Source organism: Camponotus floridanus, unplaced genomic scaffold, assembly GCF_003227725.1.
Source record: "Camponotus floridanus strain SB8 unplaced genomic scaffold, Cflo_v7.5 scaffold4, whole genome shotgun sequence".
Taxonomy (NCBI): Eukaryota; Metazoa; Arthropoda; class Insecta; order Hymenoptera; family Formicidae; genus Camponotus; species Camponotus floridanus.
The window spans coordinates 4,449,397-4,475,948 of NW_020229547.1; the positions used below are offsets into that span (position 1 = coordinate 4,449,397).

At 39.9% G+C, this 26,552-nt stretch overlaps 1 protein-coding gene across 7 annotated transcripts in view; it reads right to left on the reverse strand.

Annotated features, from left to right (window-relative positions):
* Positions 1–26,552, reverse strand: part of LOC105259560 (teneurin-m) — a 708,083-nt gene that overhangs the window by 477,449 nt on the left and 204,082 nt on the right. For all 7 annotated transcript variants that reach the window (XM_025411464.1, XM_025411472.1, XM_025411471.1 and 4 more), the window contains exon 2: positions 9,784–9,865. In XM_025411464.1, coding sequence (XP_025267249.1) covers positions 9,784–9,799 — 16 coding nt within the window. In that variant the 5' untranslated portion in view covers positions 9,800–9,865. The remainder of the gene's footprint in view (positions 1–9,783; positions 9,866–26,552) is intronic.

Sequence of the window (26,552 nt, forward strand, 5' to 3'; positions counted from 1 at the left end):
AAATATATTAAACTGAAAATAATTTTCCGCAGTTTACGTTCCGATCGCGTTCACAATTTTCAGGTAGCTTGAATGATTGGAAAACGGAAAAAAATCGACTCAATCTGATAGAAATTGAAGTGCCGTGCTCATTACGAGTTTATCGCATTCGAGTCCGCGCAGTATCCTACGATATTCTCGATTATACTCACAAATTAGACGATCGACTCGGTAGTCATTCGTCAGAGAACATTGACTGTCAGTCGGAGATGATAACAAAGCGTATGGCGTGCCTAAATTGGCGAAACACGTCACGGATTCGCTAATCGTAAGCGTCAGAGCAACGTCGTGGCATTCAGAGACAGGCTCACCTACGGCATCCTATCCGGACGTTATGGTCTGTCGCGTCCGTCCTTCCAGGACCCCGGCTCGGTGATCATGAATAACAATGTCGATAATGCGTCGACGTCGTCGTATACGCGTTGCCCGTAATTAATGCTCGCCAGGGGTGGAAACTCGCTTTTTCTCCGCGGCTTATGCAGCGTGATCCAGACGCCGAGATGTCTTTACGCCCATTTTACGACACTGACGAGATAGTGTCCCTCGTACATTTCCGTTGCAGTCGACTAACTCTGCTAATGCGGTTGCTCTGCTCTCCGTTTCGTAGCAAATCGATGAAAAACTCGATATATTAAAAGTAGTTAGGCATAGTGAAAAGTAGAAATATTATGCATTTAATTATTGTGATTATGATTTGTGAAAGTTACATAGAAAAAAAACAAGTGTCAAATCAAAACTTATATACTCAAACTAACGCGTTCATTGTTTTGTTTATACGTAACAATTTATCTTCTTAGAAGAATTTAATAATTGTTTTGTTTATACGTAACAATTAATCTTCTTAGAAGAATTTAATAATTTTAAATTTTAACCATATTATAGTCTTATTTTAATATTGTCACCTCAAGAATATATAATTGTTTAATTCTACTTTAAGAAAATTATAATCTTTGATTTAAAAATGTTATTTTCTATCTATTCACATTGTTTCTTTTCCAATCAAGAAAATTAAATATTAAATCATAAGAATATATTTTTCTTGATTGAACCATATAAAATGGCTTCAAGTAAGCAATTATTCAAGCAATTATATTTTTCTTTAATTAACGCGATATAATCTCATTTCAAAATTTCCATGTTAAAACTAAATATATTTTCAAAACAAGAATGTCCTTTTTTTCTGTGTATAAATTAAGATTCCTTTAGCTTGAGGTTTAGATGATCTACGAGTCGCGACAAAATTCAAAAGAGAATTCTATTCATTATTATTTATGTGTCGCATATTTTAATATATTTACATCTTTTTTATTATATTACACGATATATAAAATTACAAATGCAATTTTATTTCGAATTTATAAATTATAGATTATTTAAAGGGCTTTTGATAAAAATATTTTGGCATATCTTCGAATAATCCTGACAAACAAGATATACACAAAATGTATAAAAAATACATGGAAAAATTTCTAACTTATATAGAGAGACTTATATAGAGAGTTGTGTATCTTTCTCTCGCTTTATCGTTAATAATTTCGCGCAAAGCTTTCATTAACGCAATATCTCCAAAATATCGCGCAATCCGTCTTTGCATAGAGGGCACGCACACGCGCACGCATTCACGACGACGATCACGCGGCCGCTGCAGGTGCCCTGTCACGGTCATGACTGATGACCGACATTACGATTTGTCAATAACAATTGTCCCGGGCATAACCGCCCCGCGCAAACTGCAACTGATAGCTAACATCGATTGTCCACGTCGACGTAACTGTCCGCCACCCGGGGTGACCCATAACGCATCCGCACCAAAAATCTGCCGCGGACAGCCGGGCGCGAAAACGGATTCGCTGTGCCCGGTGCAACGGTTGTCTCGCGGCCCGGTACGATACGAGCGACGTCCATGCGAACACAAGCGGCCGATCATTTCGCAGCATTGCCAATTTTTGTGTATTTTTTCTCGGTTCCTCTTTTTCCCCATTTTTTCCCTTTTTTCCCTCTCTTTTTTTTCAACATTCGAGGGTCAATCCGCGCGTCAACTCGCCCGCCGTTCAACTGCGTGGAAACGAAAGCTATTGTTCCGTTGGGAAATAACGGGGACTTTTTGTTTATCGCCAAGTGTCCCTCCGATAGACTGACGTTTAACATAATTAAAATTTGTCCCGACACGAGAGACACGATGTTTCTCGCGTTATTCATTATCTTCGCGAATGAAAAACCGGACTTCGTTATTTAATATCGACATTTCGGAACACGGTGTAATTTCGAGGGATACTTGCGAAAAAATTATTTATCGTGCGTTTAAATATTACGCCAGTAGATGACGATCCCTTTCGTAATGTCGGCGTTACTTTACGATCGCTTTCGCGCACGCATCTCGAACGCGCAAAATCCCGTGAGATTTTTTCCTCGGCCACTCGTCGAACGCCCCCGCTTTCAACGAGTAGAAGGAAGTGGATGTAGGAAATTCAATTTGATCGCCGACACGATTTTCGATTGGCAGACAGCTCGAGAATAGCGTGTGTGTCTGCGAGCACGGCCAAGGACAGAGAGAGAGAAAATGAACGGGACCGAGTCTGTAACGAGTCGCATTGTACGACTGAGGAGATCTTTCTCATCTCCCTCGATATTTTTTTCTCTCTCTCTCTTTTCCTCTCTCTCTCTCTCTCTAGCTTCGTTTTATTTTCTGCGGTGGATTTATCGTCTGTTCGTCCGCGGATATACGCAGCCTCGCAAGGCAAGCTGTGGAAGAACCGGCCAGTGTCCCTTCGAGCGCCATTTTTCTTCCTCGGCTTGATTCGCAGGCGTCTCGCAGACTATACGCGCTTGAATTTTTTATTTTCCATTATTACAGTATTGATTTATGGGATTAGTAAGCGATAAATAAAGCGTATAACCCAAAAAAAAAGAAAAAAAGAAAATTCACACATCTTTATATAATATTTAGTATAAAAATAAACTAAGATATTAAATTAAAAATATTATTTAATGTTTCGATTGTGGGCAGAGAAATCTGTAAATATTAACATTTGTCGAATATTGTGCATGGAATGTTTACGCTTAAAGATTTTGCATTCGCTGCTTGAGTATGCCTTCGTTACTTGAATGCAAACGTTGTATGACTGGTGAAAGGGAGAAAAAAAAATACATTCCAGGTAGAGAGAGACCGTTGTGGTTAAACGGGTACTTCTTCCCGGGAGTCCGTCCCGATTCATACCGCATGAGACTTAAATGAACTTGCAAGGGCCGCGATTCGTACGTCCGTCGGCCGAAGCGAGGCGGACAGACGACGTAGGAGTGCTATATCTGGCGGAGGTTAACGTTCACCAGACGCTGAAGAGGCCCCCCGAGTACCGGAGGCGTGCTCGAGAGCCTCTATTGAATTAACTCCATTCACCAAATTGCTCTCGCATTATGCTGGATCACGCCTGAGCTAACCTCCTGCGCCTCTGTATCGCACAATCTCCCTCTCTACGTCTGTCTCTCTCTCTCTTCCTCTCTCTGTCACAAACGGCATCGCCGAAGTCGAAGTCGTTGACGATTGAGATTCGCGTTCCGCTTCGCAGAAATAGAAGCGCGTGCTTCCCTTTGTGGACTCATCAAAGCCAGTTTCCTTACGTCGGGACTTCGTTTCGCCCGGTCAGGTCGCGCTATTCCTTTAAACGCCATCCTCAAGATTCGGTTCGACCTATCGGTCCCGCTCGTTATCGGTAAGAATATCGAAATATTGGAAAATTTAATTGTATCGAAGAGTATTGGATTTCTCGAGTGGAGACGGAAAAAAGACGCCGGTATTGATTGGTCGGGAAAGTAAAATCAGGCGAAGCGTATCCTCCGCTTCTTTTGTTGACTGCGAGTGACCCACTTGGCGAGTCTCTCGACAAATAATAACGTAGACATCGCGTTTTGTCAGCGAAATATTAATTGGTCGCTTAAAATTACAGACTTGGCGTTCGAGTCTCGAGCGAGAATGTCCGAGGAAAATCTTCTTTCGCAAATGACGTCGTTGCTCTTCCTTCTTTCGCTTTGCGGATGGCATCGTTGAACAAGTTTTCGCGAAATACTGCCACGTTGGACGAGAGGATCCTTCGAGGATTTTCTCGACGATGGTTGACGAGAAGTTAGTGTTATTACCGTCATCGAGGGTGTCCCAACGAAGCGTCTCTCTTACGTGCGATCCTTAATTTACCCGAAAGCTCGTCCAGCAATCCTCCGCGAAATTTAGAGCTTCTTGTCCCTAAAACTTAGCGCCCCACGTTTCGAGAGCGAATCTCTCTCTTTCTTTCCTCTTCTTCTCTTTTCTCTTCCTCTCTCTTTCTCTCGTCGAGACGGTATCATAACCGTAACAATCATTCTGAAATAGTCGTGCGCGGAATACGGTGTCTCGCTGTACGAGGTCGTTGTGTTATTTTGATACTGTCGACAATCGTATAAATCTCAATGTAGTCGGCCGGGAAGACAGATGCATTGAAACGCGCGTACTTTATTAGACGGCGAAACGTATATGGCGACGGGCCTTACATTTATCCGCCGGTTCGTAAATAGCGCGCAGTTAAGGCACGTAATGAAATCTAAATGGCGATTGTGTGCGCGCCGGAGGCAACGGCGATTGCAACGGTGGCGGCGGCCGCACGGCAGGTAACGTTACGAGGGCTCTTATCGAGCGCATGCCCTGAGTGCAGGTGACTAATCCATCCTTTCTGCCCGCTCACTGGTGCAGCAACGCGCCCCGTGGACTTCAAGATTAATCTTCCATACCGAATGAAGTCAAGAACGGGCGTAATTAATGGAGGTAATTAGACGCATAATATGCTGTAATATAATTTTCTTCATCGGAAGGAGTAGGACAAAAAAATCTACCCATAAAACTGCGTTAAAATGCTTGAGGAAATTAAGAAAGTCGATTTTGTACGTCATCGGTATAATTTATACTTTTGTGAAACGCACATTGCAATATCGATATTAATACGAAAATTATAATATAAAAATTGTACATATACTTGTAATAAAATTATGTATAATATAATTCCTATTTTATATTTTCTTTCTCTTATTCGTGATTTCGTTACTTTTTGAATTTTGCGGATTCTATGCGCATTTTCTGTGGTTCTTACGCCAGTGCGGCTTTAGCACTCATTACACTCCGGCAACCGCTGCCTTAATTTCTCTTTGCCACGTACCCTTTCTCGCGGAAGTCGACCTTTCTGGCCGCTTGACCATTATTTACACCTACTCCCGGTCTAATTTGACAGTATTTCTTTTTGGAAAATTCAGCGATACACTCTTTAATGTTTACATTTTCCCTTCGCCTTCTTCGCCACCATTTTTCTGACCATTGTAATGCAACGGTAAGGACGCTTTTTTTCTTTAAATTATAGTTGTACGTTGCGAGAGACTTCTTTTAATTACGAATGCATCTCACGCGGCGTCAGGTAACCTATCAGCATATCCCCAGGGTGCGAGGACACGTGCTGTCGTCCCGCGTCAACGTTTCTCTCCCTCTTCGCTCTTCGGCCTAATTGTACTCATATTCGACATTATCTCGTCCGTGGCCGATAGAAAGGCCACACGGGGCGAGGGGAGGAGACACGCTCGTAATCTCGAAACCTTCGCCGGTCGTTCACATGCAAATGTATGCCGAGACGGCCATTAGGTTCTTCACGGATCCAGGCCGGTGTACAGGACACTGATCCCGGCTACATCCTTTGTCCTTGCGACGCCTTTCCAGCACTTTCGTCTCGTTTGCTATTTTACGGAGGGATAACTCTCCGAATGAAGAAGAGAGCGTACAAATTAGTCGGATCGTTAGTGAAATCCATATTAACGAGACAACACGCCGGTTCTCCCTCAGTGGAAACGCACTCCGGATCCCATGTTAATTCCAATCCCCGAGTCTCCTCGGCGGACGCACAAAGAGGAGAGGCTCGCAGCGACTGCGCGCGCGTTCCGTATTCTTTTGTCGCGGTAATACCCTCCGCCAAACAAGTCTTGAATATTTTAAACATATTTCATAGAAACGCATAAATACCGTCTGAAAGGATATTTCTCCTTCGCCGTCGCGGGACGGGAGAAAAATGCATACGCGCGTTTAAAGTATCCGCATGCTCGAGACGAAGTCGGGCGCGATCAAAGGGACTGATTAGCCGTCGTAATTGAAGGAACGCGGAAGAATAATAAAGATAAAACAACGGAGAGGACGGAGCGCGCGCGGGGATACACCGGAGGGCGTAAAAAAAGCCGATATATCGCGACTTTACAATCTTTTCACGCGTCAAAGGGCAATGCCGACGATACCGACGTCCTCGATAGCGCGCCTTGCACCGGCCATGGATTCGCTCGGGTATCTCAACCCCCGCTTCCGGAATTATACGCGCGCACGCAAGTCCGCGGGACGCTGCGCATCCGCGCGCGTCGGCGCCGATACACGTATGCATGTATAATACATATCTCGCAGCGCATCGCTTTTGTGCTCCTCGCGATTAAAAGCTGCATAAACTGGCGCCGGCTCGTTTATTTCGGGCCGTTCGAAAAGCGATCGCGCCCGGCCCGATATATACCGAGATAGCAGCCATAACCAGTTCGCGTCCGCCGAAAATATTCGCGAGGAAATATTCGCGAAAAGATCGACTATCGGCGAAACTGTTAATAACGCGCCAATTTTCCAGATATCCGTCGATTCGCCCCGTCATTATTTATCCGTCCCCGACGTTTTACGGGAATTGCGCGGAATAAATTATACAATTTTCGACGATGCGAACAACGCGGGCGGAGTAGTAAGCGCGCGTAATAATGCGTCTCTACAGAATCGCGAGTCGAGAAATGGGGCGTTTTTACAATGCGTCGAATGCTCGAAATCGACAAATAATTTCAACCTCGCTCGATACGCATCCCCAAATGGTGTAAAATCCACTATCGTCTCTCCATAATCCATTCGTCTGATGGAAAGCGTGCACTTTTGCGTGAAATTTCCTATCGATGATCAGCCCGGTACAAATAGAGCCCGCGAGTCTAATTGAACTTTTGGCGCAATGAGCTCTTTCTCTCTCGCCTCTCTCTTTCTCATCGGCCGTATAATTAAATCGCGCAGCTGAGCGCCAGACGTGTGAGTCAATTTACAACAAATCCGCGCGCGTGCATCTGCGGCGATAATAGATGGGCTCGACTAGCACGAATCAATTAATCGTAGTTGACGCAGCGAAACCAAAGTGTCATTATCGATGCGGACTAAAACGAAATGCTTTTGTAGATCGATTTGGAGCGGTTCATTTGCTGAAATCGCCGAGTAAATAACGGACGAGAGATCAGCCTGATTTGTCTTTCGTAATTTGAGCTCTTGGCAAACAGTTGTTTGCAATCTGCGCCGATTCACTGTCTTTATTGTATTCAGTTCCGTTGGAAATTTAAATTGCCGAAACGAGAAACGGGGAACTGCGCTGCGAGCTGCGCCCAACCAATCGGTTATCGAACTTTAATCGGCTTTATGGATTCTGTGTCAGAGTATCGATCCAAATAAAATTTATACCAAATTTTGTATTTTCCCATCGTATTCTTTCCCGGATCTACACGAGTAAATGCTTTTAGTCGATAAGCCAAAATATTCCTCGTTTTCATACACATATGCGAATTTTTCTTTCAACTCGATATCGTTTGAAATATAACTCAAGAAAGAAAAAACGCGCACTTTTTACAAATGATAATATATAATGGAAAACGAAGGAAAATTATTAAAAGTTTAATTTTTGAATTTCCATCTTTTCTAATTATTCAGATACTTAATTACGAAAATTAATATTGTGGAACTGAAAAAGGACGATTTTCCGTACAATTTTTATGTAGAACAGATTAATCGCATATTTCGTAACGCGGATGATATTTCCTGAAATCCTTACAATGCACACTCTCGGAAAAACTGTACGTAATGAAGAGGGAGAATAAATTTACAAACGATTTTCCGACACGCGTTTTATTTTTGTATTTTATCTCAATTTGTAATAAGATTTATATTTTATACTCTTTCCGAGGTCTTCGAAGTTTTAATTACACGGCCATGGTAATGTTCCTCCTTTTTATTATCGCGTTAACGCCGTGATAGAGCTTCCGCCTTGCGGAATACGGCTACTAAATTCACGAAACGCTGATAACGCTTAAACGAGGTCTTTAGATACGCGGAAGGAACGAATGCCGGCAAATTCCTTTAGGTAATTAGCGTGTTCGTAAGTAGTAGAGTACACGGGGATAGAGCGAGGTGTAAGACTCCGTTTGCGTTTCCGCGATACGTACGCATGGCTGGACTTCCCGTTTACTATTACAGGTGTTGCACACAGACGTACACGCACGAAACCCATCCCATCGACTCGAGGACGTAACTAGGTCGGACTTCTTGCTCGGCGTAGCGTGATTTTGCGAGATGTACATTTAACACTTCTCATTGAGTGAAGTTACTTCGATCGAATTACCCCTTCGTTTTAGGGATGACGAAACGTCATGCAAAAGTCGTCCGATTACGTTTGATTTTATTACGATGATTCAGACGGCCTGGTGAGCTTCGCCAAACGCGCTTTGAATAGTTCCGATCGGCAGATTGTAAAAAATGCGAGTTACGAGTCCGTTTTATATGCAGTTCCTACGTGAAAATGTCCCGGATGTGTTTGTATGGAGATTTAATGGCCTAGACACACGCATATCAAGCGGAGAAGAGTACCTCTTTATTCACGTACATACATGCTTGATGTCTTTATTTAATACCTCTTCTTCGCTCGTGCTTTTTTGCGCGATTAAATCACGAAAATTTATCGCGACAAAAGACGAGCGGATTGTTTATACGATCATTTATTCGTGTTAAATTGCCTTTTTTTGTTTTACGAAAAAGCTTTGTAATACCGTTTTAATATTCGATTCTACAATGAACTTTTAATTAGGAGCAAAAATAAATCGGTTTCATTAATTTCTCTCCATATTTTTACTTGATCAATATCTCGTTCATTATTTAAGTAGACTTTAATGTTTGCGATTAGATCCAATTAAAAATGACGAGGCTATTTATTCGCTTAAGGAATATAATTGAGCGTTTGAATAAAGTATAACAGTATACGAGTGCAATTTGATTTTTAATATTTTTTCTTAAACTTTTACTTTTAATATTCTAGAATACTTTTTATATAAAGATTCAGCATTTATATAATTCAGCGTGTTTAAAGATACTGTAATTTTTTCTCCCACAATAATTTCTAATTAAAAGGGTTAACGCATTTATCTTGATTATTCTTAAATCAACCAGGTAACATGACGGGCGAGGCCAAAAACCTGCAATAGCGTAACTTTGACCGTCGATTAGGAGATCCGTACACGTCTGCATCGAGTCGTTTCCTCTCGTTAAGGAATGTAGGTGGATGAGAGAGGGCGAAGATGGCGTGCGGATTGCGGAGGCAGTCGCGAGCGTTTTCGCGCTTCGCAGCCGCAGCAGTTCGAAGTTACCATTCGGAGCACGTAGATTGCTAACCTAACTTGTTTAGCGGTTTTAGCGGTATTTGATTAGTTGAGTGAATTTCCGAACTGTTTCAGACCGCCTCCCGCTCACTTGGCCGGGCTGGAAATCGGACGGGGACAAACCTTGGGTGAATTCGATAGATACACGATAGATATATCAGTCACGCGTCCCTCTTTTCCTCTATAGCGAGGACAATCGTCGAAATATACGTCTACATTATATTTCGGAATACGTGATATATTTCAAGATTGGCTTACCTTGCGAGTAGTTCATGTCCTTCGTTCATGTACCTCGATAGTTACTCCTTGCCGGAGTCACAGTTACGTAGAGATAAATCACCTGAAACAAATCGTAATTAAAATGAGTAAAGTTGACAAGAGTAACCTTCTAAAATTAAAGACGCGAACATTTCTCTCGATATAATATAATTAAAGATTATTTCGAAGGAAAAGTAACAATTTCATTTATAATAACGAGGTTTTTGTAAGTTGATACGTAAAATGAATATTCTATCAGCGATCTAGGATTAAGGCAACACTAGTTGATTCGATTGCAAATAATTCGATCGAGGAACTCTCGGTATTCCAACTATTATATATTCAAGCGTTGACGACGTTAGATCAAAGATAATATTGATTCGTAGTCAGGGAATGGATCGGGGTGTTACGTCCGATGTTCGGAGTTCGCTCCTCGCGACCGCAGCGATTTCGAGGACGATAGCCGGAACGTTAAATAAAGAGGATATTCGGTGGAGGAGACGACGCTGACCCCCACGAGTAAATTAGTTCCGGAAACTATTTCCAAGCCGATTTAACGGCCAACGTATCACCGGCAATCCCTCGTACGTAAGCTCGAGAACTCCTTCAACCATCTCGAGTTGCCCGAGCACGTTTTGGAAACGCTGCTCTGATGACTATAGTTGCCCTTTTTTGACGACGTAACGTTGATAATGTAATGTAATTTAGGAAAAATATTGATCGCTACATCACGATAATATTTCTTCGATGTTCGAAAATTGTCTAATCTAATTGGCAAATATTGTCTCTGGAAGAAATAGCATAATATTTTTATATCATATAAAGAGTTGATAAAAAATACATTGCTATCGATTGAGTAATGCTCGACTATTTCTCCCAACGATTGGAAATCGAGATATAAACGGGAATGATTAAAGTTCATTAGCTTCTGTAATATACTGGGACTTATTAGCTAACCGAGCTAATATTACTGCAAACCGTTTGTCCGTCTGGCAAACTAATTAGCAACTTGCGATACGAACCTACGCCTCTAATAACGATAACCGCCGATATTTTACCCGATATATATATATATATATATATATATATATATATATATAATACGTCATGATATACGTTTGTACTCGAAAGGAAAGTGAAAGATAAATTTGAATTCAACATTTTCGCGCAATTGCTAAACGAACGTAAAATACAATGACTATGAGAAGAAAAGTTATTAAGTAATTAATAACGTGACTCTTTTTTCCGCGTAACATTTCCCGCACTTTAATTTATGTTTTATTCATGTTTTAAAAATCCGCTTAAGCTCTGAATTTGAAATTTCCTTATAATCATTATAAGAGGAAAGAAATCCACCAAGATAACTTGATAAAAGTTTTATAAAGCATCGCAATTGTGTTGATCGTCGTTAAGGATGAAATACGGATAGCTAAATACAAGAAAAAGAAATCTTTCACTTTAATCGAAATCGCTTTTTAAAATTTTTCAAATTATCCTATTTTTTGTAGAGAATATTCTATATTTCAACGCGTATAATGTAATAATCAAGAAAAAAATCCGTTTCTATGATAATTCCATCATGTATGCGGACTTTGTGTTATAAAAACGAATATACTTCATGTAGTAGAGTGCAGGTGTTGAAATTCAGTTAAGCTCGATATGGTTATTGTTTGCTTCGGCTTTTTACGATATTGGTTGGCTAAAAAAAAAATATAATACAAAAATAGTTTTATTTGCACCATGTTGTATCAAAAATAGATTACGGTTATTCCTAAATGTGTTTTGGCCATATTTAAAAGACAATACAACGCCGATCAATATTATTGTAATGCGTGCGTTTCCTGGTATTTTTTTAATAATTGGAAATTTTTTTTATTTATTATCAAGTATCTCGCAAATATATAAAAGATACTTTGAAGAGTTAAAAAATAGCATGGTGCTTTTTTTCTACTGATTTATGAAATTTAATCATTTTTAAAAAATATATGTGTATGTGTATGTGCAGAGTCCGGCATAACAATTCGGACAAACTGGAAGAAATATATGTACCTATATATTCGAGCAGCTGCTATGGCTCCGATCCTATGCAAATCCAGAAAATACCAGCCACAATACTCGTCGAAATGTCGATTCTCGCGAACGGTTCCATTTAAAATCGATTCAACTCGCCTCTCGACTTCATCCTCACATGTTTCAAGAGAAAATCAAAGATTACAAGATAAATATCTAAAAATGACGCGCATCGTAGAATCATCGCGCATGATATTTAATTGGCATTAAAATATTTAATTATTTATTGTTAATAAGAAAGAGAAAGGAGAGAGAACATCTAATAAATGGCGAGTGGAGGCTCGAAAATTTATATTGTATAATAAAATATTTTACTAGAATATTAAACAGTTTAAGCAAAGAATTCTTTATAAAGTTCTCTAGACACTTTTATAATTACGTGACATTTAATTATAAAAACTGTAAACGACTAATATTGTCTTACGTAAGTACAAAATTGACCATGCATTGTCCAAGGGTTTATTAGAAAGTACATGAACGCGAACAGCGCGTTCAAAGATATCCCGTCACGTTGGATATGAATTTTGAAACCGTACACCGCAGACCGTCGACAACGCTGAATTCGTCAACGAAGCTCGGCAGAAATTCGCATTTGATGTAGATGGGTGTGTGCGAAACGGCCAAATTTGCATTCTTGACCGCACAGAGAGAGAAAGAGACAGAGAGAGAGAGAGAGAGAGAGAGAGAGAGAGAGAGAGAGAGAGAGAGGGAGAGAGAGAGAGAAGGGCCCGGTGGAGCAAGGAGGTGAAGCTAAACTGGCACAAACGAGCTAATTTGCTCTCATTAGTACGACTGCGTACATTGTCCTCGTTATGAGCGGCGGCGTGTTAATTACACTTACACGTTGTCCGAACAGGCAGATAATGCATCCGGTCACCCAAGGTACCGTCCGTATCCAACGTATGTGTCTGCGGAGGAGAAACGGAAAGGGCGATCTTTCATGCCGCGCGGACCGTTTCCGTCATTTCCGCGAGTTAAAAGCGATCTCGACTCCTAAAACGGACATTCTGGCGAGCCAATGAGCGGTAAGTTCGCTAATTTACAACAGTGATAAATGAAGCTTGTCTCACATTCATACATTAAATATAATCAGTCGATCTACTCGCCGAAGATCTCGATATGACAGTTTCAAGCAATGCCAGCGTACACATCTGTAAGTGTCAGTTTCGTACGACATGCCTGGAATTTAGGGAAGATACGAATAGGTGTAACTGCCATTTCCCCTTTTCGCATATTCCCGCGAAAAAGTTTTTCTCGCTGTTTCATTCGCGGAGGAGGAGGCGCGGTCGGTCGCGTTGCGGTAAGTCGCGATGGTCGCGGCATCGCGCCGCATTTCGCATCAGCCCCCATCCGGGAATCCCACGGTCGGCGTAGCCGAGCCGCGACGGGGGATTTAGTTGTATTTTATTCAGCCACTTTATTCCAAGACTTGTCGCAGTTTTACATTTCCATCGGCTGCTGCGGGCGCGGCATGTGGCGCACCATCGGGCTATTCCAACACAACCCCACGACGACGACGACGACCAACATCAGCGGCGGCAACAGCAGCGGCTCCTCCACCATTTCTCTCTCCACCCGGTTTTCGCGGGCCACCAACACACCGTCACCCCTGGAGCACAACCGTCGTCTTCTCGACGCTCCATCTTCCGCTCCATCTTTCACTTTCCAAGAGCGAAACTCTCTCTCCTTCTCCGCCTCTTGTCTTCTCTTTCTTTCGTAGTCCACGACTCCAAGAATTTTACCAGCTTCCCTCCTCTCTCCTCGACGTCCACCCTGCAGACTTCATTTCGCCTTATACCCTTCACCTACTCCTTATTCCTTTCCTACCGTGCGCCTCGCAGTCACCCTCCCGTTCTCGCGACACGCCTTCCTCGGTATCTTCATTACGCAGCTTTGTCACTACTCAGCGAGCTCACTTAATTCGCATAATTCGCGCAATTTCTGTCTTTTCGACACGCCCTCTCCGTTCCTCGTCGTCTTTTTTTTTTTTTTTTTTTTTTCGTCCTCGTGCCTCCGCGAACGAGGGTTCTTTCGAAACAGCAGGCGTCCGCAACGCCAGTAAAGTGGGATTTCGGAAGATAATATTTTTCCGAGGACGAAGCGAGGAATGAGAAGTAAAACGACGTTGCTTCTGTTGTCGACGCGCGAAAATCTTTGGGAGCTTAAATTAAGAACAGTTTCTTTTTGCATACACATTCCATTATTAGTATCGAATCCCTCGTTTCGATTTCGTTAACGATAAAGCTCCGTAAGTTTACGTGAAAGGAGATTAACTGAAAAATATCCGTCGTTATTATTTCGGAGATATATTTTTAAATGTAGATTGGATACATTTCTTCCTCTTAAACCAATGTAGACAAGAAAATATTTCCTCTGAAAGACGCGGCGTCGTCTTTAGTGCTTTGCTTGCTGCAGTATTCTTAGTCATTAATGACAGGAGACGTGCATCTCCTAGGTACCAGGAGAATTTCTTCTTAGGAACGGGAGATTTTCCTACTTTGCTCTTTCTCTCCTCTCTCTCTCTTTCTCGCTTGCGCGCCTATTTCTCTAGTTTTCTCCTTCGAATCTCTTCCGCTTGCTCTCTTGGATGGAGACGTTGCGGTCGCTAAATGGATTCGTGCGCATTACCGCGTCAGTCTGAATGTGGCTCAACCCATGGAATAGTATACCCTTTTTACCTTCCCATTAGATCTGCGCGATACACACGAGCGCGTGCAACATACTAGGCGAAGAGAAAAAGAGAGAGAGTTGTATTAACAAATTAAATTAAATTTCGAATCCATGGCGAATACCGCAAAGTTCATTTCGTAGACTGAAGAGTTTCGCGTTATACGATTTTGCTCCAGTTTCGCGCTCTCACTATAATTCGTAATACATATCCGCGAACCCGTTAACCCGCTCACACGTTTTTCCTCCGACAGCCATAAAATTACAGACAATTTTCAACGTTGAACGGTCTCGACCACCTGCGCCGCAAAGTTCCGCGATCACGTCACAGCAGCGTAACTCTCGGTTATATTTATCGTCTCGGACGTTACACGCTTTTGTACGCGAATACCCGAAAATATCGTTGTGAGAATAACGGCGGCGCGTGCATCACCATGATTGGTTCAATTCGCGGTATTGCTCGTGCATCGTCGCCGCTTCATAAACTCGTATGGAAAGTGAGCATGTGTGGACGATAAAACTTTTTTTTTACTATCCATTGTTGCCGTAAAAACTGGTAAGATAAACTTAAGAAATTTTATATCAGCTTTACGCAGAGCTATGTGCATCGAAACATGGCTCAAAATATATGTATTTCCCAAAATATATGTAAAAATATATGTATTTTCTATATTGGATTCTCTCTTCAAATTCGGCCGTTACCATTTATACAACAAACGCAAATTTCTGTCAAGCTTTGTTGACGAATTTAGCGAACGGTCTGCGGCGTACGATTTCAAAATTCATATTCGATATCGACAGGATGTCTTTAACACGTTCGTGTATCTTCTAATAAAGCGGATAATACACAGTTTACTTTTTACTGATACAAGACAGAACAATATTAATTGTGTTTATATAATCACAAAAGTATCTAATAGATAATTTTCAAATAAAACCATCTTCTTCTTTTATTACTCTTTTTCTTTTCTGTGAATTAATTTTATGATGAAAGAATATTCTACGTGTATGAAATTTTATCTTGTATGTTAACGCTTATCACTCATGAAATGTAATCATTTATTAATAATGAAATTTTTTTTATTAATTTTTAAATATCTTAATGTTAATAAATAAATATTATACACATGTTCCTAGTTAGTTATCCAAGTACCTACTTTGCAGTCTCCGATTTTCTTGAAGCATGTGAGGATGAAGTCGAAAGGGGTTGAATCGATTTTAAATAGAATCGTTCGCAAGAATGGACGTTTCGACGAGTATTGCGCTTGGTATTTTCTGGATTTGCATAGGATCGAAGCCGTAGCAGCTTTTCGAATACATAGGTACATATATTTCCCGAGTTCGTCCGATTTGTTATCCTGCACTCTTCGCGACCCGAACAAGATGCATTGACTGGATGGGCTATTGGAAGGAATAGTTCATGTTGACTGTAAATTACGTCGGAAAATATTTTACTGCGTTTTTCTAAATTCTTGCATTTTCCATTGCAAATCTTTTGGACGTATGTATATTGGGCATTACTTACAATAAGATCATTCTTAATGCATACTTCTATGCGACATATACATTTACATAGGATATTATCCATTATTCATAGACGAGGTTTCTTATTCGTATCGCACGCTTAGTTTTTCATCTCGCTTCATTAATCTATTCGAGTTTTATATTTAAAATAGATGTAGAAAATCCCCTGGAATAAATCACTAGCGGACTCAAAAGACGGTGCAATATCTCAGATGTCGATTCCTTTGCTGGTTGATTTTAGTTCTCTATCGACATTCTTGAAAAATCAAATCCACATCGTGACAGAGACTTGCCAAAGGAACTTCATAGCGGAAATGGAAACAAAAGCGTAGAACAAAGGAGAATAAATATTCAGAATATCCGCAAACAAGGCAGGTTTACGATTTTATTTATAAAAATTGTAGAGTTACCTCGATCGCCATGTTACGAATGCTCTCACGTTTCTTTGCTGCAAAATGCCCCGAGGGATAGAGGCGCGGAAACGTGTTATAGAACTCAAAAGAGAAGGTCTGAGGAAAAATGTACAGAGACAGTAGTGCAACTATTCGACAGATCACAAAATATGAAAAATGGAGTGAAGTTTAGCAAAGTTGTGATATTTATAAGTCTTTTTTAATACTTTTTTCTTAAATATTTAAATTTTATTATTTTTTCTCGCTCTTCAAAGAACAAAAGGATTCGCCATAATAAATTCGTGCCGTGGATAAACTTTTGCTTCCGTTCTCTTTAATATTCCATAAGCTGATTTATTGCTTCAAGTTCTTAATTTTCTTTGTTGTCACAATGCATGTATACTTTCGTGTGCAAAGTATGCGAGATATACATGCATATATGTACCTCGCCTTACTTGTCCCGTATACTCTCCTTTCTCCTCTTTTATTTTCCGCGCCGTTCTGTCGCTTCTTTCCCTTTTGTTTTATCTGTAGTGCTGCAAAAAGGGTCCCAGCGTCGCAACGTTAAAGTGCATTTCACTTGGGAGAAACTTAACAGTAATGGCTTGCATCGTTTCCTCGAAAAAAAAAAAATATCGATCCTGCAAGTAATTACCGAAAATGTTGTACAAAATTCATAACCATAAACTAGTATGATTTTTTCATGTAAATTACAATATAAGAAACCGAAAACGATTATTTTTCCATTTTACCGATATTTTTAAATTGATTTGAGAAGAGACGTTAGTTTATAATATGTTGTTGAATATTATTAATATTATTAAATATTATTTAATATTAATGTTATTAAATATTATTTAATATTAATATTATTAAATATTATTTAGTATTAATATTATTAAATATTATTTTATATATTAATTCATATTTATTTCTCGAGAAGAGAAATTAAAATTTCTTCGATTAGTGCATTTATATTACAATTATATGCTTTTCGTATTTCAATCTATTCTTATTTTTTCGACATCTCAGACAACGTTGTCTGCGAAACTGACGGTCGAGGTATTTTCCTCGAAAATTCCCTTGAAGGGATACTTGATGCTTGCATAATGACGTGGTTCGTGGAAGAGGATACCTTCGCGGGAGGCCTGCAGATCCCCGGTCAGGTTTGCAGGCGGTCAAACCGCAGCGTCGGATTACCGTACTCTTGCAGGAGCAGGGTCGATGGCGAAGGAGCAATAAAGAGAGTCGGAAATGCGACTAAGTAAAGACGAATACATTGTTTCCCCTTCAAATTCGCGCTAACGAATAAACACCGCCGTCTTACTCTTACTTGGAGAGTGTTTCCTTTCACGTTCAATGAAGACATTCATCCCTTCTACCTTTCTCTTCTTACGATCGCGCGGCATGAATGGCTCGGTTGCCTCGAGTCGCCAAGCGTGAAACAGCTCGAACGAGCGTATTCCCGATAATCGACTCTGCTGTTCGCGCGGTTGCTTCATCGTCTAGGCGTGCTAATTGCACTCATTATCGACGTTACCCTCCGGAATACGGAAGCTCTTTCGCGCAATATTTTCGAGCATTCTTTCCTTTCGCAGACAGCACAAATAAATAATGAAAGTCCGCTCCCCTCGTTCTTTTCTTCCTCTTTTTTACGGAATACTAATCGTTCGGCTCCGGAATAATAAAAGCTAGGAAAGCGCGATCAAAGTTGAAGCATTCACCATCGATATTGCAACCATACAATTCAGTCTTTTTCTTTTGTAAGATTCTCGCCATTGCAATTAAAATCTCTTTGAGAAACATTAATATCACTCGATTGTTTACGCATCAACACTGAGAAAAATTGTTTGATTGTACCAACAAGACGTATATGATTGAAGGCATTTTGATTAAATCAAACATGAATTTCTAGTTATCATGATAAGACTCGATTTTTTATAACTTTTAATTTTACTATAAGAATTTGGTTAGTATTTTCTTGGATCTATAAAATTTCTTGTTACATTAATTTCTTTGCTTGTCACTCTTAACTTAACTCGTATTCAATATTTGTCATGAAATGTATATAAAAAATAGTATTAACATTAAATCCAAAGTATATTTTTTTTTCTCTTACAAGCAGTAGTGCCAGAAAGAGGACGCTAGCTCTCTGATTGTGGGTGTTTGAACTGCATCCTCTTCTTGCATCACTGTTTATCAGTTTAATTTCTAACAAACTGAATTTAAAATAATTTATTCAATAATCTTGGATTTATCCAATAATATTGTTGGAATTCAGAATATTAAACAGACTTTTGAGATTAGATGGAAAAAATTTTAGACGACTCGGTGCTGGGGAGTTTTATTAACCAGAAAATTTGGTAAATTTAACAAGAGGAAATTAATCAGATTCATCTGGTATTTCTACAAGAATTCTAGTTCGTCCATTTTCCAACAGACATACTGATCGAGTCTACCAAAATTCTAATTAATGCAACCAGATTTTTTTTCTCAATGAAAGAAAGGGCGTCAGAAAAAGAGAAGAGTATAGAAATAATCGTATTGTTATACAAATTCATATCACACATGGGACTGGGAGATTCTCATCATCAGAGGATTATAAAATCGATTTTCAAAATGCTATCGATAATCGAAACGAATAAACACAATAATACTTTCTATTCTCTGTCGGAGGCTAGAATTTCGAGTGCGAGCGAAATTCGCCGGAAGAAGAAACGATTCCGCGCCACGCTCTCGCTCAATTATTTCGGGGCACTCGCGGGTACATGCGTACGTTACGGAGTGATGGATGACGCGCCTCGGAAACCCACCCCGCCTCGTCGTCTCACGCCCTCACGGCTCGCCCGCGCCCTTCGTACCCTTGCGTGACTCGCCCGCCACGAGGGATGCCGCTTGAATAATTACCCCCACGGCGCACTAAACCCGCGTCTGACTACGTGAAATCCGAGCACTGAATTCGCCAGACCGTAGCTGCCGTACTTTAAGGCCTCGCCGGTACTTTAAGGGCGGGTCTCTAATTAATACGCGCCGACCTCGCCGGCCGGCTGACCAGTTTCGCAAATTTCGCCGCGTTTCACCGTGATGTAAATCGTTTCTTTAGTCGGCGAGACTTCCGTTAATCAAAGGGGAAAGCCTGACTTGTAATCTAATGGCGAGTGGTTTTCGCAATGTTGTTTAATTATAACAATGTTGAGAGCCCCGACGTGAAATATATTTTTAATTCGAAATATTTATAAATTACTTTATATATATTATAATTTTTACGACCCCTCGCAGCCGTCAATCGAATGGCATTAATATTATTCCGCCATTAAGATTACACGTCAAAGCATATCGTAATTACTATTGCGTGATTAAAATGTCAGGATTACTCCGAATAAAATTCATTCGATAATGGTAATTTCCAACAGATTTTAGGGCGGTTGCGAGAGATTTCATAACGGAGGGTCATATATGTGTAGCGATCAAAGCAATCGGTATCGCGGTGTCCCCGCTATATCGGGAGTGCTCGTAGCTGGAAATTTGATTTTGTGTGGGAGCCTTTTTTTCAATCAGTGTTATCGGCCAGTTGGCAATTCCATCATCAAAGGATGAACGATGAAGAGGGGAATAGGGAAGAGGACGAGCAAGAGAGAGAGAGAGAAAAAGAGTCAGATGGATGTGTAAAAGAAGACAGGACGTCGTGCGGGATAAAATACACGCAAGCTAACATCGTGCGATCCGCTCTCGCCTCCTCGTCCTCGGGAATTGAAAAAGGACGAGGCGACGGTTTAAGCGAAGAAGGACTGCAACCTTCTAGACTCGAAGTCTCGGCACGTCGCCGATGAATGGTCTGACGAGACTCTGCGAGACTTTGCGAGACAATCACTGGGGAAATCTGGGGCCCCGCTGATCTACCCTTCGTTCTCGTCTGCCCTTTTCTCTCTTTCTTTCTCTCTCTCTCTCTCTCTATCTTACTCGCGTGCACGCATCACGCGTTCCGTTGCTCCGTCTTGCACCCTTTCATTTCCCCAGTCGCCGTTGTCTTTGTCTTCCAATGTGCCGGTCTCGCGTGTATGGCACCGGTGACATTTAATCGTACGAACGAATCGCGATTAAATTTCTCGCTCTCGTGCCGGAAGATCTTCCGAGTTACCGGTCCCAAAGGTGCAAAATGACCTTTCCGAAAAAAAAAAAAAACTGCTATAACTACGTATACTTTAACGAACGACTTTATGGGAAGCGTATCAAGCTAAAAATATCGGAACGAGATCTGACGCGGCGGATTATTACGAACTCGAACATATTTCCCTTGAAGAGATACGAATGTAAAATTTTTATCTTCGTTCGCTTATCTATTTTACTTCGATCTACTTTATATACATATGTATGAATAAAATATGTAAATATGATCCGTATTTATATATATATTGCTATACATAAATAGGCATTTGGTAAAGGCACGTATCATTCCCTCCGCGTGTTGCCTTCTCTCCTGCGATTCTCTAACGTATTCCTTTTCGTCCGAGGGTAAAAGCCGGGGTGCTACCCTACTCTCTAATTCTCATTGATTCTCCTGTTGGCGAACCGCTGGAGCGGAAAATTAAAACTCTGGTTTCCTTGATCACGCCAACACCGAGAATGAACAGAATTCGCGACGCGACTTGTAAATAGATACTTTTTCTTCTTTGTCAATAGAATACCTCGCCTCCGCTTCCTTCCGCTCATGAATGTTTGATCGCGACTCGAGGTGTTACTGAACATCGTTGAATTCACTTTTAAATAAGATCCCGAAAGCTTAAGAATGATACAACTAACTACAATTGAAAAAATTGTTCTTATAATTTTATTAAACCTAGAATCGCGTGCGTCAACAATTGTAATACTATACAATTGTTATACTATACAATTGTTGTTTGTAGTATGATATATTAGTTTATTTGGTGAGGTAAACTATAGTAATGACCGGAAATAATGTTAATGATGCCGGAAAGCCGGATTAATGCAGGCTAATCTATAATAGAAACATATTAACTAGATGTATATTGCCCTAAAGTACGAACATGCATAAAATCTCATCGCATTTTTATACTTTTTCAATATATCTTATTCTAAATTTTTCAGTTTAATGTATTGTTATTCCGCAAATATTAAAAAATACGGCCTTAAAATATCTTTTGAACTCTTCTTTAATTCAATAATAAAAATTAAGAGAATTTCCTAAAATTAAGAGTTGAAATTACATCTTGATATGTGAAGCTGACGTTTAATTTAATCAGCTCTCGTTGACATCGTTAATATTATAGCAATGGGAATTTCGTCGCTGCTCTAGCCATGATAGAGCGAAAAATATAACGATGAAGACGCTACATTCCGTGTATCCCGAAATAATTGAATATGCGTTGGAGTGAATTAGCGGCGGCGTTGAATTAAATATAAGACGCGGGTAAGCCGCGGGGATCTGAATCGTCGGTGGTGCTCGCTATTAATGTCACCAGCCCTAACCACGGGTCATGGACACCGTTGGAAGGGTGCATTCTTAATCAGGTGTGCCTTTCGGCACACCCGCATGCCTCTCTTCCCTCCGAATACCCAAACCGAATGAGATAATAAAGCTGCATCCGCGGGAAACCCTAATAACTTTACGAAATCTGTGGATCAACTAGTTAACGCAGTAGACTCGATATATATTAATAATGAAAGAGCAATGCGTTCAACAAAATACCAATGGAAATTCGACATGGCATATAAATTCCTTTCCGCAACAATTATTACTGTGCAATTCTACTTCAAATATTTGCACATAATTATTACATAATTATCAATCGATTAGAATTCTAGCGTGCTGTATTACTTTAAAAGAACAGAACTCGATATTGTTAAATATATTTTATATCGAGTTTTTAACACAGTTAATATTTTTAGACAACGATTCTTCTTAAACAATCGAGATGTTCTTTTAGCGACAGGTTAATAAATTTTTCCAATCAGTTAAATTCTTTAAATTTCTGTTTAAAATATCATTATATATTTATTTGCATTTTTAATTCTTATTAAATGCCTAGGATTTATAGATTCCTTTAATAACTATACATAATAAGTATATTTTTTAGTGCACATTATTTATAATTATTTATAATTGCAAATTTATAATTTAGCTTCAGATAATTTAATTAATTGTGTTTGATCGCTCAAACAAAAATATATACTATCGTTATTGCAAGGTAAAATGAGATCTCTTTGTATATCTCAGTTCGAAATTCTCTCTCTCTCTCTCTCTCTCTCTCTCTCTCTATATATATATATATATATATATATATATATATATATAATTTCGATCTGAGATATATATATATATATATATACACCGTGACAAATTTACTTTCTCCCATTCGCACAATCCGATGGGACAACCGCGTCGCCGGCGCGAGCGGCACAAAGGGTGAGCGATGATGAATTGGATGCAACTCGCATCCCCTTGGCGCTCCCCCGGAGGGTTCGTGACGTGTCCGATGTGCAGTACCTACACATACACACACACACATGACAGATACACATATATATACATAATACATATATATATATATATATATATATATATACATTTTTATATATATATGTACGTACGTGACATTTGCTCGTACACGATTTTTGTGGGTGCGCGGCTACTTAACGATTCGCCCGGTTTTTGCGGCCTGACACTGTGACTCATGTCAGCGCACATGTGCCGCGCACACGCGCTAAGTTCGCCAAGTCGGCGAATTCCAAAATGAAATTACGAATTATGAGCACATGGGTATTATATATGAGACGGCAAAGGGACGATTTGCGAGACTTTACGACCCGCGGGTACTTCTTCAGCAGCAAGCAACGAGGTTTCAAAATGACTCGTTTACCAGACGACCTTTGTGTTCACTCTGGTTTTCCTCCCTCGCAGCGAACATCCGGTTCTTTCGATTGTTGCATCGTAATGCAATGTAATCCTCGTCAGAATCCTCGTCAAGATCAAGTTTATATGAACTATTATTGTCTTATTATTCCAGCATTATTACAGCTGGAACACAGACACATATATATAAGCTATTCTCGTCATATTTGCAATATCCTGTGCTTAAGATCGGTGACTTCTTTTAAAAGAGTACCGTTGAGTTAAATTTAACAATTTGATTTGATTTTCAATCGTTCAAAAATACGAGCTTTTCGTTCATTAGTAAAAGGAAGGAGAAGGAAAACTTAAAAATATAATTTGAAATATAATAAAGAACATCATTAATCAAATTGCATTTCAAAGGTGATATTCAATAAGTCTAAAATTTTCAATTTTGCAAAGGAATGTAAATAATTATTTAGAAGAATATCGATATTTCTCGCTTAGACACCTTTTACTCGATAATTTAGATTCTAGTATATTTACGTGCACGATAACTTTGTGCGAACAGACAATGCGTTTCGCTGATGCAGCCTTCAGTGGCGGTCAATTTTAATGCCCGATACCTAACCGTCAGTCGTTAGATTGATGTAACAACATCAGTCGAGTATTAACCTGAAATGAGCGTATAATAGCGGTGTCGGGTATTTGATGCCTGTGCTCAGGATGCACAACGTATGGCGTCCGCTTGCACATGCAAGTTCTAACGATATTAGGCTTACATTATATACACCATCCATGTGGTTAAAATTAAGCGATATATCGATATGCGGACGTATGTTACACATGTACTAGTTCTATGTAAAGAAAAATAATATCGGTATATATATATATATATATATATACAACTCATACGAGAGCGAATTAGATTTACGTCAATCAAAATTGAAGCGCTATATGATTATTTCATTCAATATATATAAAATCTATTTTTACATGAGTATGATTTGAATATTTTAATAAAGACATGTGTTATATCACATGGCAAATTAATTTTATTACGTGAATTTAATATAGATGATTTAAATCAGAAGCTATCTAAGAATTCGATCGAGCGCAACAATGTATTCATCATGTCTCATCCGTCGACAGCGAGTTTTCAAATTTCCAAATCGTGTTTGACACGTGTAAATTGAAAGTGAAAATCAAAACCAATCGAAAATATCTACGACTAAATCCACTCAATCCCTCTAACACGTAGTCCGTACATTCTTATTCCGCGAGATGATTGTCTTACTCCGCCAGACAATTGACAATTGTGATAAAGTGATTCGAAGTGCAAACCGATTTCTCTCTCTCTCTCTTTCCCTTCCTCAACTCTTCCCGTCGGTTCCCTAGCGGAGTATAAATACGTATGGGATTTCGAGCATGTGTTTGTATACGTCCACGTACCGGGGAGGCCGGAGAAAAGTCTAGATTCTTAAAATTCCCGATGCAGGTCTCCGGCTCGTGGCGATATTGGAAAAGCTATCGGCGCCCTCTCATCTACTCGCCGGCATTCGATACGAACTGGACGGAATATTCGGACGCAATTTCTTTATGATAATTCAATTTATCCCTTGATCGCACGTCAGCGCGCCTGCTGCAAAGTGCACCGGCGCCGATATCGTATACCGATATACGTATACCGATATACCTGACGTATCTACCTACTTGCGTTCTCCTGGACCTTTTCTTCTGCAAATGGTCGGACCTTATATGCGTCCATATTGCTGGGAATAGCCAGCCCGATAAAGAATCCCACCCGTTTTTCGTGAATTCATTTCGCGAGCAACCGACGTAGAGCGTCGTCTCACGAAGATTCATGAAAATCGATCGATCCGCGTGCCTTCGGCGAAATTTTGCGAGGTACTTTTTTTTTTATCGAGATTTCATTTAAAATACTTAATATATAAAGTTATTCTTAATAGATAAATATAGTAAAGTTTTTTTATTAATACTCCAGATTTACATTTGTTATTGTTTGTCGTTTAATTCTAATTTTTCTTTTTACATGAAATTCGTCAATTAAAACATCTTTCGAAAAGTAATGTCGCGATGAAAAAATCTAAAAATTCTTTTGCTAATATCGATATGAGTTTTTGCATAATTGCATCTATTTCTTGTATCAGTAATTCTTTGATTTGAATTTTCTTATTTTAATTAATATATACTTTCAATGTGCATACATCTAGATATTATTTCGATACTGATAGATAATAAAGAGTATTTTATATTTTTTTATTTATTAGTATAGTATTTCTCAATTAACTATAAGTGCTTTAAAAGGTTCGCGATATAAATTCAATTATTTCAATCGAGTAGAAATATACTCGTAGATAATTTCAAAAATACGTTTTTTGATAAATTTTGAAAATATTTGTTTGTTTATTGTATTGAAAAGATATTTTGAAGACTTTTGTACGATATTTAAAAATATATATGTATTATATTAAAAGTGACACTTTTAAATATAATTCCGAGACACTGTTAAAAATATTTCCGAGACATTTTTTTTAAAGCATATAAAAAAATCAATGTTTTTTTTTACTTATAAATACACATGCACAAAATGTCAGTGTAATTTTGTAACATCTTTCGATTCAAACTTAAACATTCATTTAGTGTCACGTCACATTTGATTTCATCGCCTTCTCAGATGGGAATTGCAGCCTGACAAAACAGTCTCTACTGTCGGATACGACGCACGATAAATATTACAGTCGTCCAAGTTGTAACGACGATTCTGTATTGACTCATTTACATTTCGGTCTCTCGCATCCAGACAACGACGACGACTACGACGACTACGACGACTGCAACGATGACGACGATGTCGAGTTCCCTCGATGCCTGGTAATACCGTAGCGAACCTCGTTAGCTCCGGTTCCCTGTGTGTGACGGTGGCGTGCCACCGCCGCTGCATTACACGTACCCGACATTACAGGCAATCGTCCGACGATCGAATCGACTGACTCCCGACTCCCAATGTGTATTCCGCGCGCGTTGCACGTCAGCCCAATTTTGCCAGGAAATACGTGTCGCCGCGCCATGCTACGCTATGTGCGCTCGCGCCCGGGCGGGTTTCGTGCCGCGGGTTAATTAATAAATGGGGATTCGATTTGGCGAGAATAATTCAGGAATTAACATCGGCCTATCTCGCTATTCGCTTCGGCTCCGACCAGGCGCAGCATCGCTTGGCCAGCAAGGCGATACACGTACGCGCG